The sequence below is a fragment of the Mastomys coucha genome, unplaced genomic scaffold (assembly GCF_008632895.1).
Source record: "Mastomys coucha isolate ucsf_1 unplaced genomic scaffold, UCSF_Mcou_1 pScaffold8, whole genome shotgun sequence".
Lineage (NCBI taxonomy): Eukaryota > Metazoa > Chordata > Mammalia > Rodentia > Muridae > Mastomys > Mastomys coucha.
The window spans coordinates 42234192-42249795 of record NW_022196914.1 but is presented as its reverse complement, the minus strand read 5'-3'; the positions used below and the strand labels follow the sequence as shown (position 1 = coordinate 42249795).

Sequence of the window (15604 nt, the reverse complement as noted above, 5' to 3'; positions counted from 1 at the left end):
GATTGTGAGGCTTACAGGAGATGGAAGCCTGTGTTCCCACATATCAGCCATGAATGACGGATGGACGGTGGTTCCTGTGCTGACCTTAGCAGTTGTAGAAGAGGCAAAGACTTTCCAGTCAACAACAGCAGCAGAAGCTGCAGTGGTGTGGCCTGATGGGAGGAGAGACTTGAAGTAGGGCTCTGGCCTTGCCACTCTGCACACCTCAATAAATCATTACCTCTCTCCAGAAGATGGCTGTGAATCTGCACAGGGCTTGATAATTTCTCACTCCTCAAATTAGTGCTTTGTAGAACTTTCAGCACCTCCAGTCATAGAAAATAAGTCATTTTCTTTAATATCTCTGTCAATGGGCTTAAAAATAAGTCTAAGCCATAGACATAATTTCAGGACGTGAAACATCTCCTGAAATAAGAATAAATTCCTTACACTTTTTTCTGATTGAAAGATTAGGAGTTCCTCTAAGCTGAAGTTTTAAAATACAAGACTATGAAGGTTGTTATCTATCTTCCTGACCTTATTCTGTGTGGTGTGTTGAAGGTCTTTGTTCCTGTCCCTGACATATTCTGAGTTTCTGATTAATGACTTAGATGAAAACACAGGAAATTGCTTATCAGATCTGAAGATACACAGAGATAAACAGGATAGTTACAACAGGAGACTCAGGTTCCATGCAACTGTATGAACACAGCTGTGGCTCCATGGTAGCCTGTCATCACTGGCATCTTATGCACTCAGGAACCGCAACTCACAGTTCTAGCACATGAGCAATCGGAAGGCAGTAGCTTGGAAAGGGTATGGGGAGATGCTTCTGTGTACAATACCTGGACACATGCTGCAGGAGAGAGAGCCTGGACCAGATGTCTGCATTAGGCAGAACCAGAGCAAATGGATCAAATAATAGGAAATGAAAAATCCATTCACGGTAAGAGTGTTCACAGACAGTAGTGCTCTTGGGGTTGAAGAGACTATTTGCAGAAGAATAGTGATCAAATCACCAAAGTACATTCAAACAGAAATGCCTTTCATGTGTACTTCCAGCAGAGTTCCTCTTTGGCTGGGTACTAACCAAAGTTAATGGGGGTCAGCTTATTCCATATCTGCTTTTCTGGTCAGCAAGAAAATCTAATTGTGCCTGATACTTATTTAGTAGCCTAATTATTATTTGTGTGTGGCTTATGATATAGGAAAGTGGTTGCGAATGGCAGCGAAATATAATGCGTTTCAGATGGTACACCACACATCCTTCATGGTTTGCGGTGTGACCACAAGGGGAAAATCCAATAACTTCTTAATTTTAGGTAGCTTTCTTCTAATAAGTTATTTTGTGGCCAGAGGTTGTCATTTTACCCAAGTACACTTTCCATTTATAAAATGCTATGTGCTAAAACCATTTTTTTTAAAAACCCAAGTTTATCTTTAAAAGTACTAGTCCAATCCTATGAGTCAAATTTGATTAAAACCTTGAAAGAACACATACATGCTAAACAGACATACATGCAGGCAAAACACCAACACACATAAGATAAACGAAAAATTTTAAAAACCTTGAAAGAATGTCAACATTATTGATTCTACTTCATATTTCTTTTAGCAATACAGGAGGGAATCGGACGTTATGTATGGGTAACATAATGACTGAGTTAATTATTCATTTTTAATCATTGGGTTAAAAGCACCAGAATGATCAGTGTGGGCTGGCAAGATGGCTCAGTGGGCAAAATGCTTGCTGTCAATACAGTCAACCTGAGTTCGATCACCCAGGACCCAGATTCTGGAAGGAGAGAACTGACCAGTAACTTGTTCTCTGACTTCCACACATGTACTGTGGCACGTACCACTTTCATATATCCGCAGACTAATGCACACATAATAAAGATAAAAATGTCTTAAAAGACAAACATTCTGAGATAATAAACCATTGTTTTTTGTTTTTTGTTTGTTTTTTTCCACTACATTTTCAGTGTTAGGATAAACTTATTTAAATGGCCTCATTTTACTTTGTCACAGCTTTCATCACCGTCACGGTGAAGTGAGAGTGTAGTTACATTGTCAGGAGAAACCTCTTATTGATAAACAAGTTATATAACTTCTCTGAGCCTATCTTGTAGATCAGGTTACTGTTACACCTCCTTTGAAAACTGTGAAAATACGAAACTAATCCATGCAGGAAGCTGGCCCTATGCCCTGAGCAGAGTGTGTACAATACCTATTCACATATAGCGCTGCTGAGGCTAACACAAGTGGCTAAACTAGTAGAGATTTTGAACTGTGCTGAATAGTCTACTTTTCCAATATAATTCCTATCTTTTTATGAAGAGGGGGATGTGTTTGATATGTGGAAAGAAGGATGATTTTAAGAGAGACCCACAATAGCTGTAAAGCCTCAGCGAGGATAATCTGTGGCCTGGTAGAGCGTCTGCCTGCTCAGCACAGGCACCAAGGTCATGGTCGGAGTATAGAAACAGCAAAGTTTGCTTATGTGGTATGAGACAAACAACTCACAAATTCCCTGTTTGGTCAAGAATAATTGACCTGCCCTTCTGTTTGTTCTACATGTCAGATCACTCTGTGTGAACTCTGTTGCCATTTCCTACTTCCTTAAGATGCCAGGGTCATGTTTACTATAAGTCAGATTGACAGTGAGAATTTAGAATGTTGGAATGCCTTTCCTCTCTGCTGCTGACTTGTTGTTTCAGTTTTCTCTTATTTTGGAGATAGCATATTCTAACATTATAAAACAAAATCACTTGGGTGGTATCAAATCAAAAATGTACATCTCTTTCTTGCTATTTTGCTTATTTTCCACTTTCCTTTTGCTTTATCCCTAATGCTATGCTTAAAGGTAAACACTGCTAATGGTTTCCTGTGTATGCCTCCACAAAGACCCCATGAGTAGACAAATATTTATGAATCCATAAACAAGGACACATGTGTATCCTTGCGATTGTAAACACTTCCTATGTGAACGTATGTACATATTTATGTTTAGAAATCTTTATTTTCACAATGGTCAACTCTTGTCTATGCTACAATACAATTCTACAATTTATTTTGTAGTCTCTAATTAATTCTGGTTAATGGTGGTTCATTTTTTTGCATATAAACTATATTTGTTTGCTTAGAGAGTATCCATAGAATGAATTCTTAAAAAGTATGCCTTTATTATGAATGGTCACAAAAGACATACTTCTAATTGGATTATCAGATTGTAGATTAATTGAAGAAGTATAGTAGAACCTGTGATTATTTGCAGTAGAGGCAAGTGGAAATGTAACTTTGCTTGTGTATTCATTTGGCTCCGTCTTATGGTCATTTGATTCACCATGTTAAACCACTGTAGAGTGATCTGCTTTGATCACAGAAGGCATGAGGGGCTTGCATCATCTCTGAAATCTGTTTCTCTCATTTCTGGCATTGCAGCTTAATTCAAAATTCATTGTTTTAATGTGAAAGTAAAGTTTCTTTGAAGAATGTATTCTTCAATTGGTAGGCTAGGCTAGAAATCACTTAAACTTATGCTTGAACATTCATATCGTGTGCCTTAATTTCTCCATATAGCCCTACTATGAAGAAATAGATAAGCTCTTGGTAAAGAATGCAGGAACATAGCAACAGGAAGGGAAATGCTAAAATTAGCCATAGTTTTTCTTTGTCATTGATTTAATCTGACAAGACTTCAAAAGTATTGGAGACTGATAACTACTGAGATAAAAATGATGTACCAGGAAGTACTGAATTATCAAGCCTCAAAAAGCACTGCAGTTCTTTTAAGGCAATAAATAATGAAAAAGAGGAAGCAGAGGAAGCAAGGACATGTGGGAACATTTCTTAGATTTGTATCTGAAATGAATGATTAAGAGAATAGAGTGATAGAATTAGCAGCTTGCATCATGTAGATTAAATTCAATATGTAAGTCAGCTCATCAATTCTAGTGAGATAGTTAATAATGAAGTCAGCCTGGATACAGTTTTTGCTTAGGTGAAATTTGTGAAGTTCAAATAGACTATTTAGCCTAAAATAAGTAGAATTTCTCCTTTATATGTTACTAACATACTAACAAATGTATGAAGATGTAATAATAAACTAATGAATTTGTGTTTATAGAATATCTAATGCCATAATTCTGAACTATGATGACTAAAGCCATAAGATGTGAGTCTGATTTTATTGTGTAGATACTTGGAAAGTATTGTCTATGTAGAAATATAGCCAATGTGCTTATAGACACACTCTTTAATTTATTCTTATATATTTAATTGAAATAATCATATTTAGATAATTTTAGTTATTTTTTAATGCTTTAAATGGAATAAATTTAAAATGTTCCAGCCCGTTACTAATTATGGAAATGTACATTTTTATGTGTCCTGTTTACTTCCTTCCTATGAAGAGGAAAGGACAGGAACAGAAAGAGAAAGACTGGAGAGAGGGAGAAAAAGAGAGACAGACAGAGACAGAAAGCACTAAAATGCAGCACAAAAATTGTCTGAATTACATTAGAACAATATACAGTAACTCATGAGGCCTACATTTATTATTCAATAAATATTTGTTAAATTCATGCTTTATGTTTAATATCTTTAAGCTTTCCTAGTTAACTCACGTTCCTCTTAAGTGGGGTTTGATTAAATGAAACCATCAAGTCTTCTACCTCTTTTTGGAACAAGCTTTTAAAGTATATGCACATACACACACATTTACATATATGGGAGGAAATTTAAAACATTTCAATGCATGCTGAAAGGAGCCTGATATAGCTGTCTCCTGACAGACCCTGTCAGAATCTGACAAATACAGAGGCAGATGCTCACAGCCAACCATTGAACTGAGTGCAGGGTCCCCAATAGATGAGTTAGAGAAAGGACCAAATGAGTTGAAGGGGTTTGCAACCCGATAGGAAGAACAACAATATCAATCAACCAGACCCCCCAGAACTTCCAGGGACTAAGCCATCAACCAAGGAGTACACATGGCTCCAGCTGCATATGTAGCAGAGGATGGCCTTGTCAGTCATCAATGGGAGGAAAGATCCTTGGTCCTATGAAGGCTTGATAGGTGCCCCAGTGTAGGGGAATTGAGGGTGAGGAGGCAGGAGTGGGTGGGTGGGTGGAAGAACACCCTCATAGAAGCAGGGGGAGGGGAGTGGGATAGAGAGGTTCCAGGACAGGGGAAACAGGGAAAGGGGATAAAATTTGAAATGTAAATAAAGAAAATATCCAATAAAAATTTTTCAAAACATAGTTATTAGAGCCTGTTAAAATGGCATTCAAAAATATGTGCATCTTTGCTTAGTTGAATTTCTCAATAAAGATTACAAGCAAAGCATTTTAACAGATACTATAAAAATTAGTTTCGTATACAAGGTACAAAAATTAACCTGTAACAGCTTGTAGTTAGACTTCAGCCATTTATATGCTAATAACACTTTCATTCTTTATTAAACATTAACATAAAAATAAGGGCAGAGGATGAACATACCTACATATACTTCGCTAGAAGCATGGATCTATATTCAGATGTAAACTGTGTGGGTTGTGGAAGGATAAGAAAATAAGATCTATGCACAGGATATTAAAATCAGTATGAGCTTCTGTGGAAATAAATCTTAAATGTAATTAGTTGTGAGTTATTTATTTATTTAATACAGGATCTCAGTTAGCTCAGGCTAGCCTAAAGCTGGCTACATAGCTGAGGGTAACCTTCAATTCATGATTATTCTGCCTCTGCTTCTTGAGTACTGGGACTAGAGGCATGTGCCACTATGACTTCAATATTCTTACATTATATTACAAAGGAAGAGCTGTGATTTTTAGGACAGGAAGGTGGTTGTTCCCACTCTATTATCTTTTAGCTTCAAGAATAACACATACAACACACACACACACACACACAGAGAGAGAGAGAGAGAGAGAGAGAGAGAAACAGAGAGAGAGAGAGGGAGAGAAAGAGAGAGAAGGGAGAGTTGTTTCAGAAGATAAAAGAAAATCAAGTTAAACTGATGTAAACGAATATTGAGATTATGAAAATGGTAAGTGTCTAAGATCACTTACTCAGCCAAAGCCGTGAGTGCAGTTTGTCTTTCTTTGTCTGTCTATCTTCTCTGTGGTCACATTTCCTCTCTAGACTATGCTTGTGGCACAGCTGCCACACTGTTCATATTTCCCTTTATTTTCATGAACAACTTAGATGATCATGGGATTACAAGGTGATTCAGTGAAAGAGAATGGTCCAGACTAGACCAGGATTCTATCTCTGATGAAACCAGTAGTGACCAGCTGAACAGGACTATGTGGAACATGGAACTGCTGAGTCAATACTGTGTATGGTTGAGTGAGGGGAGAAATGTGTATTGTTAGGAGAGGTGGGAAACAGAAACGGGACCTAGGAAAGGGATTCATGACCTAGGTGTGAGTCCCAAAATACACCTACCTAAGTATATTTAAAAGAAATTAAAGACCCATGCCTTTAATCCCAATACTTGGGAGGTAGAGGCAGGAGGACAAGGAATGCAATATCCATCATTGGCTGTGTAGCAGGTTCAAGGTCAACCTGCACTGCACTAGACCCTGTCTCCAAAAGCCCTCCACTGGGGGCTGAGGAAATGGCCCAGTGCTTAAAGCACATCTGTTACTTTTGCAGAAGACCATAGTGCTAATCTTGGGACCCAGTAACTCCAATTTCAGGGTATCAAGGTCTCTGTAGGCATAAATACACATATGCACACACACATACACACATATACATACATACAGATAAATAAAACTAAAAATAATCTTTTTAAAACATTGTATAAAAATAAATTTACAGACAAATAAAATTCAGGAAAGCTTAAATGTGCTAGAGACAATCTTACCTGTAGACCACTTAAAGTGTTGTATAGAACACTTAAAGCATTTTTGTGTAGCATTTGTATTCTGTGATATCAAAACTGGAATATAATAGGAGATACTCTCTTCACAGTTTATTTCAGTGACTGCATCCTATTAAGAAGGCATTTGAATTTTTTTCAAACCAGCAAATGTTTACACCATGTAGAGCTGCTTTCCTGAATCAGGTCACTGAGAATCCAGCCACACTGCTGACACACTGCAAGGATGAACCTAGAATTGACCTCATCTTCTCATCTTTCTCTCAGCTAAGCCTGTGGCAAATATCTAGCAGTGGCTGGAATGTTGCTGGAAAGTTCAGTTACCCTAGCTGTGAAGTCATCCTGTGCAAAAGCAGAAATTTAGGAAATACCTAAGCTTCACCATGCTGAATCAACGTAGAAATCATTCATTAATGACCCTCCATCCAGATGCTTGGTCCTTCTGCAGTGCTAGTATGCCTCAGTGTGAGTTCCCATAGACTCACTCTAATAGAAACAACTGGTGCTTCTGTAGGGATCTTTAGGTAGGTTGTTGACTTTTCATCCTCTAGCCAACACTGACTACCTCAGCACACAGTACTCAGCATACAGCACACAGCATTCAACACACATCACTCAGCATTCAGCACTCAGCACACAGTACAAAATACTCAGCACACAGCACTAGGCACACAGAATTCAGCACTGTCTGCCGGTTTGAGTCTACACTCTATGCCAAGAGTAAAAGGAGGTGGAGGTTGGGAGTAACACAAGCTTTGGGCTTAATCACTTTTAAATAGGAGTTAGAAAAAAATTGCATAAGCAACAATTCAAAACATGCTTTATCATTGCAGATATATGCAGATGTGCATAAAGATAAGGAAATAAATTCAAAGAAAAAAATTTCCAAGGAACCAATTATTTTTATTTTTCCCGAGATTAGCCTAGTATAATCCCTCAAGGCTGAAGCAGTCCAGATAGGATCTTGCACAGAAGCCTCAGTAAACAGTGTCTAAAAGCCTTCACCCAAGCATTAAGACATACTGATTTCCTACTTCAAAAGGGCTTGCACTGTATCATAACTGAATTGGTGCATAAGTTACTGATCCTTTCCCACATCCTTCTAGAAGCTTTAAGAAATCCGATCAACAGTATCTGACTAACACAGATGTAGAGGCTCACAGCCATCCATCGAACTGAGTACAGGGTCCCCAGTGAAGGAGTTGGAGAAAGGAACAATGGAGCTGAGGGGTTTGCAGCCCCTTAGGACGAACAACATGAACTAACTAGTACCCTCAGAGCTCCCAGGGTCTCAACCACCAACCAAGGACTGCACATGGAGGGGTCTGATTGTTCAGGCAGCATGTGTATAGTAGAGGATTGCAAATTCAATCATCAATAGGAGGAGAGAACCTCGGCCCTGTGAAGGTTCTGTGCCCTAGTGTATGGGAATGCCAGGGCCAGAAAGTGGGAGAGGGCGGGGTGGCAGGCATGGGGAGGGGGAGGCAACAGGGGTTTGTTTTGGTTGTTTTTGTTTGTTTCTTTGTTTTTTGGAGGGGAAACTGGGAATGGAGAAATTTACATGTAAATAAAGAAAATATCTAAAAGAAAAAAAAAAAAGAAGAAAAGAAATCCGATCAAGTTTTCCAGTGGTGAATATGTGTGCTCAGCCGTTCACATGCGCTGTCTCTTCCTTCCAGTCACTGTGCCTGCATAAGGAAGCAGAGCCTGTCCAAGGCTGCCACCCTCCCAACTTGCCCCCCTCTTGTGCCACACACACGTGTGTGTAATGCATTGATCCCCACATTCCACCATATTAAATTGAGAAGGATGAATTTTGCAGAATATGGTATATGATGTGACAGCCAATGTCATTACTGTACTAAATGACAGCTAAGCAAAGCATTATTCAACGGGGGAACTGATAGAAGACAGAAAATATAACTTCTAGATTTGACATTGACATGTATTTGATATGGTATTTGGAGCCAATAATAGCATTTACATGCTTTGTTTTCCTTATTCCATCTAACTAATCTGTTCCCACAGCTTCCTAGTATACACTGGTCTCTTGTATATTAAAACTCAAAGACATATGATGTGGTTTTAATATAAATGTTTCTCTTACTTATTGGATGCCATCTTGTTAGAATCTATGATTCATGATAGTAAATACCCTGTCCATTCCTACTTCGATGCTTCATCCTTAGTAGCTACCCTGAACTCTGATACTTACTAAGTTCTTGGTAAATATTAGTCAAGTGAATGAACAAGAAAGTACAAACAAAACAAAAGAGATCATAGTCTTTCATGATTAGGGCACATTTGCATTTTTTCCATTCACCGTCACATTGTGTTTTTGATTCTGTGCTGCACAACTGCCCCCGCTCCACCCACACACACACACTTGAAATTGAGCCTAACCCTCCTCATGGGAATCTCCATCCACAGGAGCAGTGGTTGGCCCGCCCATGTATTAGGTGTTAAAAAAAAAAAAAAAGTCATGAAAGCACAGAGCCATTGGTTTCTTTCTTCTCATTGTGAATTTGTTCATGTTGAAAGGTGATTTGGATGATGGTGTTTGTCTTCAAGTCTCAGATGATTATGACAAAGTTTAAGGTAGAACAAAGTACGAAAGAGAAAAAGGACAATAAACTCAATATTTCCTTATGTTCCCAGAGTTATATTTTAATGCCCTGATATAAAATAAAGGAATGTTTTAGCTAAAACAAAACTCCAACTTAAATGATGTGAATTAAGCTGGCCTTTACCCTTTGTTACCAAGCAAATCTGTAGTCTACACCAGTGGGGTCGAGTCCTGTGTCATTAATGCGGAGTCTGGCCATCTTGTTTCCTTCCATAGTCTGTGAACTTCTGGTACGTACTGGTGGTGAATGACGAGCACACGGAGAGGCGGTGCCTGCTCTTCTGCCTTCTCAGCTGGGGGCTTCCATCTTTCGTGGTGATTCTCCTTATAGTTATTTTGAGAGGAATCTATCATCGAAGCATGACTCAGATCTATGGACTCATTCATGGTGACCTGTGAGTATACCTGGGCAGCGTACTGCCTTCCTAGTTCTTTTGTGTTTTTACTGCTCTCTTTCCTCATAGATGGTGGGCGTGGACGGAACAAGAGGTCTAAGTGCAGACATTCCAGATTCTTGCTTTCCTGGTGCACCATCTGCAGCTGCACTTAACCTACTCATTAATTCTTTAAAGATAAACCATTGTCTCTGGAGAAGCACAGTTTTCTCTGGTGAGAGGTATTAAGTAGCCAGTAGTAGATTGCATTTTAGCCTTCGTTTATCCAGATTAGACAGATTGTGTGTGACAAGTCAAATCATGTGAAAATAGATAATGAATCGATGGGGAATCCTGGTGTTGAGCTCACATAGAAAAGACAAAACACATTTGGTTTCTTTTCAAATGAAGCTTTCTACTGTCTTTTGAAGTAGACAGTGTTCATCAGTGCCCTTGTGATATCTACTTCTAAAGAAACTTCAGGTAGCAAGTTTGGAATTTCATCTGCAGAGAACACAATACATGCTTAATTTCATAAGAAAAAATTGCAATTGTAATTTTTTGAATCAAGTATCCACAGGACTCAGTATTAAACTATGCAAAGATCTTAACTTCAAGATTGAAATCTTTTCTAAGTTTACTTAAAACAAACAAATGAACAAAAAACTGGCATGAATTCACAAAAGGTTTATAAACACCAAGAGAAAATTGAAAAAAAAACTGCATTAAAGAATAAATTTTTATCATATTTGGGAAGACTTTCATTTTTTTTATATTGTTTCTGAAAGTTTTTCAGAAGTCTGATGCTTCTTCAACTCAGAAGGAAGTAGAGGAGCATTGATTGGACAAATATGAAAGGCATGATGGTAAAATCCAAAGATGGTTTATAAAGACACATTGATGTTTTCTCTGTGAGAAAAAGAGAATAAAAAGGGTCTTAAATTTTCCCTTTGGCTTGAGTCTTGACCCAGGGATCAATCTTATTTGTTTTAGCTGCTTTTGCACATTTGAGAATGTGTGCTCCCTCTGTCCGTGGAGTAATATTACTTACAGAGTTCTGTACTCCTTTAAAACAAGAAAGCACTAATCATTACACACAGCCTATATTGAATATGATGTGGTGCATTACAGGCCCATAGAAAATCAAGGAGGCATGGAGGGAGTGGGGGGTAAGAAGGCTGAGAAGGTATAGATCCAGGGAATAGTTACACTTTCACCATGAATGCTCCGCCCGGCGCTCCAGCCCCAACTCCTGCTCTTTGCGTTAAAGACACTAAAGCAGGAGGGGAAGAGGACAGCAGTTACATCACTGGGCAAAGCAGTTGCAGCTTTGCCCTAGATTGTTGTCATGCACACGGGACATCAACAGGGACAGAGAGACTGATGGAGCCATAGACACAGGGAGCCCATCTTTTAAAAGCCCACCTGCAGTTCTGACTCTGCTCCAGTGAACTGTGGAGACAGATGTGTTCTGAAACTGACCTCCCTGGTTGGGTTGGAACCAGTCCTTCTAGTTCAAAGTTTCACTTATGACCTTGAATCTTGCAGACTTCTACCCAGTCTAGTGGTCCTTTCCAGTAATACTCTCCCCTTTTTGTGGATTGTAGAGCTGAGAGCAGGGATGGATTTTGCCTCTTGTTTGTGCCTTAACAGAGAGAAGAGATTCTTTTTTTTTAATAACACAGCACTGCTTAACAAAGGAATTTTGAAGCAATCAAATTTTAGCAACACAATAAAACATTGTAGTCATAAATGCTTTTTTTACTCTATTAGAGGAAATATGATTTATAAGAATGTTATTGTGTGGTGGCTCACAACCATCCTTAATGAGATCTGATACCCTCTCTGGTGTGTCTGAGGACAGCTACAGCGTACTTACATATAATAATAATAAAAAAAAAAGAATGTTATTGTAAAAAGAAAAAGAAAAATTCTGCTGTTGTATGTCTTCAATGGATATAGAGAGTAGTGGGGCATCATTGCCCCTAAGATGCCTAAATACCAAATACATAGTCAGAAAAAGTATTTATGATGAACACAGCAGCAAGATGATGTCTTTCCTAGGCATTCTTGCTAACCCTTTATACCCTTAAATTAAAATGCTTACACACACACACACACACACACACACACACACACACACACACACTGAACCTGATATAGTACTGCTTTGAAGGCCAAAGCCTAACCCTTGAAGCTAACCCTTTTATTAAAAAAGAAAACCTCAAAAGAACTCTTCTGATTATAAAGCTTAACTAGCTTTCCTGCTCAAATGAAAATGGGAGAAAAAGTAAAATTTGAAATAAGAAATAACCCACTCACAAGCTTATGAGAACAGTGTAGCCTATTATTTCTTCAAAGGTTTTTGTGAAAATATCAGTTACTTAATAGATGTGGCAAATGTTTGAAAGATGAAACCCTGTATAAGCAGAAGTCATTCTAACATCATGTTGCTTCTAAACAGTTAAATAGTTAATAAGTACGTGTTATTAATGTGCATGAAGGTGTTCCACATATACACAGCCATAATACAAATGCTGCCACACATGCAGCCAAAGGCAAGCCATGGGACACATGTTCAAATGAGCACATGCACACATGGATGTACTATTTATATTTATAATTATTTTGTCTTTTCATTGAGTGAAAAAACTCTCATACAGATTATGTTATGGAATTGGATTCATAAAAATTCTAGAAGATAGCAATCAGTGTCTTTTAAAAACTGCAATAAGCAGTTTCTATTAAATTTTGAAGTGCAAGTTAATTTTTAAAGTTTCTGCATGATTTTCTTGTTAAACACAATGGGATCTTGAGGGAAGAGCTCATGGCTGGTGGCCGGTGAAGCTGTAAGTGAAAGGCCCACTAACTCTATAGCTTTAATAGTTAGAGTTATAGACCCAAAGTGGCTAACCTTTAGATTGTAATTTCTTTTCTCCTTAATACACATACAACTTTCCTCTTCATCACCAGACAAAGTCAAATTTTAAAGAATTCTCATTTTCAATAGAGCTACAGTCTCAGCATAAGAGCAGACATCAGGCCTTATTTGTATTAAAGTATTGCAACCTTGCATCACCCTGCAGCAGCCTGCACCTTGAAGTCTCTTGGTAGGAACTCTTGTTGTGTGAAATGCATGGTTGTTACCTTCTGAGCAGTGATGGCTTGGAATGCTTTCTTGTGAAGAGATTTTTGTAATTAAACCTCTAAGGCTTTAGTATGTAAAAGCTCCTAGTTTTCTAGTAGTTTGTCAAATTGAAGGTCGTGCTGATTTCATAAAAAAAAAAAAAAAAAAAAAAAAAAAAAAAAAAAAAAAAAAAAAAAAAAAAAAATCAAAGGTCTAATGTCATGTCTTCCTTAGAATGTTGAAAGATAGCTTATGTGAAACCATCCACACGTAAGATTATTCTTAGCAGGGTTGATTTTAATTAGCATTGTGTTTTCTTTAAGGTATCTCACTATTCATAGTTTCTTGCTAGTTTTAAGAATGTGGTAAGTTGCCATCTCTGTATGAATTTTCTGTCTCATTTAGCCAAGCACATGTTAATGTTTATAAGCTCTAGTGATCTCTCCTTTCCATTCTTTTTATTGATACTTTATTCTCTCTCTATCTCGCCCTCTCTCTCTCCCTCTCTCCCTCTGTCCTGTCTCTCTCCCTCCCCCTCTCCCTCCCCCTCTCTCTGCCTCTCTCTCTCCCCATCTGTCCTCTCTCTCTCCCCCTCCCCCTTTCTCTCCCTCTCTCCCCCTCTCCCCTTTCTCTCCCTTTCTTTCCCTCTCTCTCTCTCCTTCTCTCTCCCTCTCTCCCCCTCTATCTTCCTCTCTCTCCCCCTCTCTCTCCCTCTCTCTCCCTCTCTCCTCTGTTCTCTCTCTCTCTCTCTCTCTCTCTCTCTCTCTCTCTCTCTCTCTTGCCCTCTGTTCTGAGCAAGCCTTATTTGTCAGGGAGATTGTAGTGCTTACTGATGCTTCTCCTGCTGTTAGGATCCCACATCCAATTTTCCTTCTGGATATTATTTGGCATCTTCTTAAATTACCCTCCAGTGAAGCAGAAAATACCTCATGGGGAAATTTCTAAATGTTTTGGTAATTTCTTTGCACCTACTTTCTTGTGGTTTTGTGTTGTAATCTTTTTTTCACATTGCGGACGTGGAGGGTGTGGGCACACATGTATACATGTAGATGTGCACACAAGCAAGCCATGGCTTGCCAAGGAAGGACAGAGACCAACATTATAGGAGTCAGTTCTCTCTTTCTTCATCTGGGACCTGGGGATTGAATTCAGATTATTGGATTTAGAGGCCATGCTTTACCTGCCGGGCCAGCTCACTGACCCATATTGTGTTCTTACAAGTTCTCTTTCCTGAAGGGTCTCAAACTTGTCTTTTTTGGCTCTTTCTAGTCGCTAAACCAACTCCATCCCATTAGCCCCGCTTCTATCCTAAATCCACGGCTGTTTTCCATTAGGAACTAGTGAATGGTCTTAAGGGAGAATGTGTTGTGCAGAATGCAGGGCTCATCTAAGGGAATTCTTCACAAAACGCTGGGGTCTCAAGCCTTTGCTGCCAGAATCACTTGCCAGTGCCTTCAAACACTACTTTTGTTTGTTTCATTTTGATTTAATTTTAATCTGTATTTTCTAGTTGCCATAGATGGCAGGGTGAATATTATACAAGTTACTTTATTTGACTAGTTAGGATTTTTAAGATAGATTCTATGGGTGTGTGTGTGTGTGTGTTTGTGGTGTGTATGTGAGTGTAGTAATGTACTGGCTAATAACATACATTAAGGATAGCCCAAACCAAATTTTTAGTAGGTAATTTTTATAATTTACAACTAATGTTTTAAAAGATGATACAATGAACAACTGAAAATGTCAATGTACTCTGTTTGTCTTCATATCATCTTCAGAAACAATCTTAGCTACTTTTGCTATACTACTATTTTCTGTGGTTTGCCTTTTACAGCCTAAATCTAATGCCTCTACATCATATATCCAGGTATCTGACAAATGTGTTTTTCATGAAGATGCAAAGCTAACCAATGTCTAAAATTTAAAACATCAACTCATATAAATGTAAGTTAAGTCTATGGTGGAGAGTTTTTTTTAACTCATACCAAATCAGAGCAGCCATCATCAAGGAAGCAATAAGAATAAATGTTGCTGTGACTGAGAGAGGAAGGGAAGCCTTTTGCGTTGTCAGTAGAAATGTAAATTAGTTCAGTGACAATGGAAGCTAGTTTTAAAGTTCCTCAAAACTAAGACTAGAATTATCCCTGTCATTCAGTTATCCCACCCTTGCATATTTACCAGAAGGATGGTGGCAGCACACAGGAGTGTTAATGGCCTGCTTCTACTATTGCTGCCCTGTTCACAGCAGTCATGTTAAAGGATCAGCCAAGCACCTATCATCAGATGAGCAGATGAAGCAAATGTGCTATATTACTCATCTATGAAGAATGAATCAGGCCATTTCCAGAAAACTGGATAGAACTAGGAATTGTGATTGTCAGTGAAAACCTGACACAGACGAGTCACGTGCTTCCTCTCACAGTAGACAGTAGTGAAGGTTCATGGAGAATGGAGAGTATTGAAAGAACAGAAAGGAATGAAGACAAGAAGATGGTGGTTATGTGAGAGAGACTGGGGCAATTATGGAAATATATCAATCTGTGAAAATGTGATAATGAAACCCATTATTTCATAACACACACACACACACACACACACACACACA

The 15604-nt window shown here is 38.5% G+C and overlaps 1 protein-coding gene across 3 annotated transcripts in view; it reads left to right on the top strand.

The window, feature by feature from the left end:
- The window catches only part of Adgrv1 (adhesion G protein-coupled receptor V1), a 543529-nt gene that overhangs the window by 354360 nt on the left and 173565 nt on the right, over positions 1–15604 (top strand). For all 3 annotated transcript variants that reach the window (XM_031360570.1, XM_031360571.1, XM_031360569.1), the window contains one exon: positions 9715–9893. In XM_031360570.1, coding sequence (XP_031216430.1) covers positions 9715–9893 — 179 coding nt within the window. The remainder of the gene's footprint in view (positions 1–9714; positions 9894–15604) is intronic.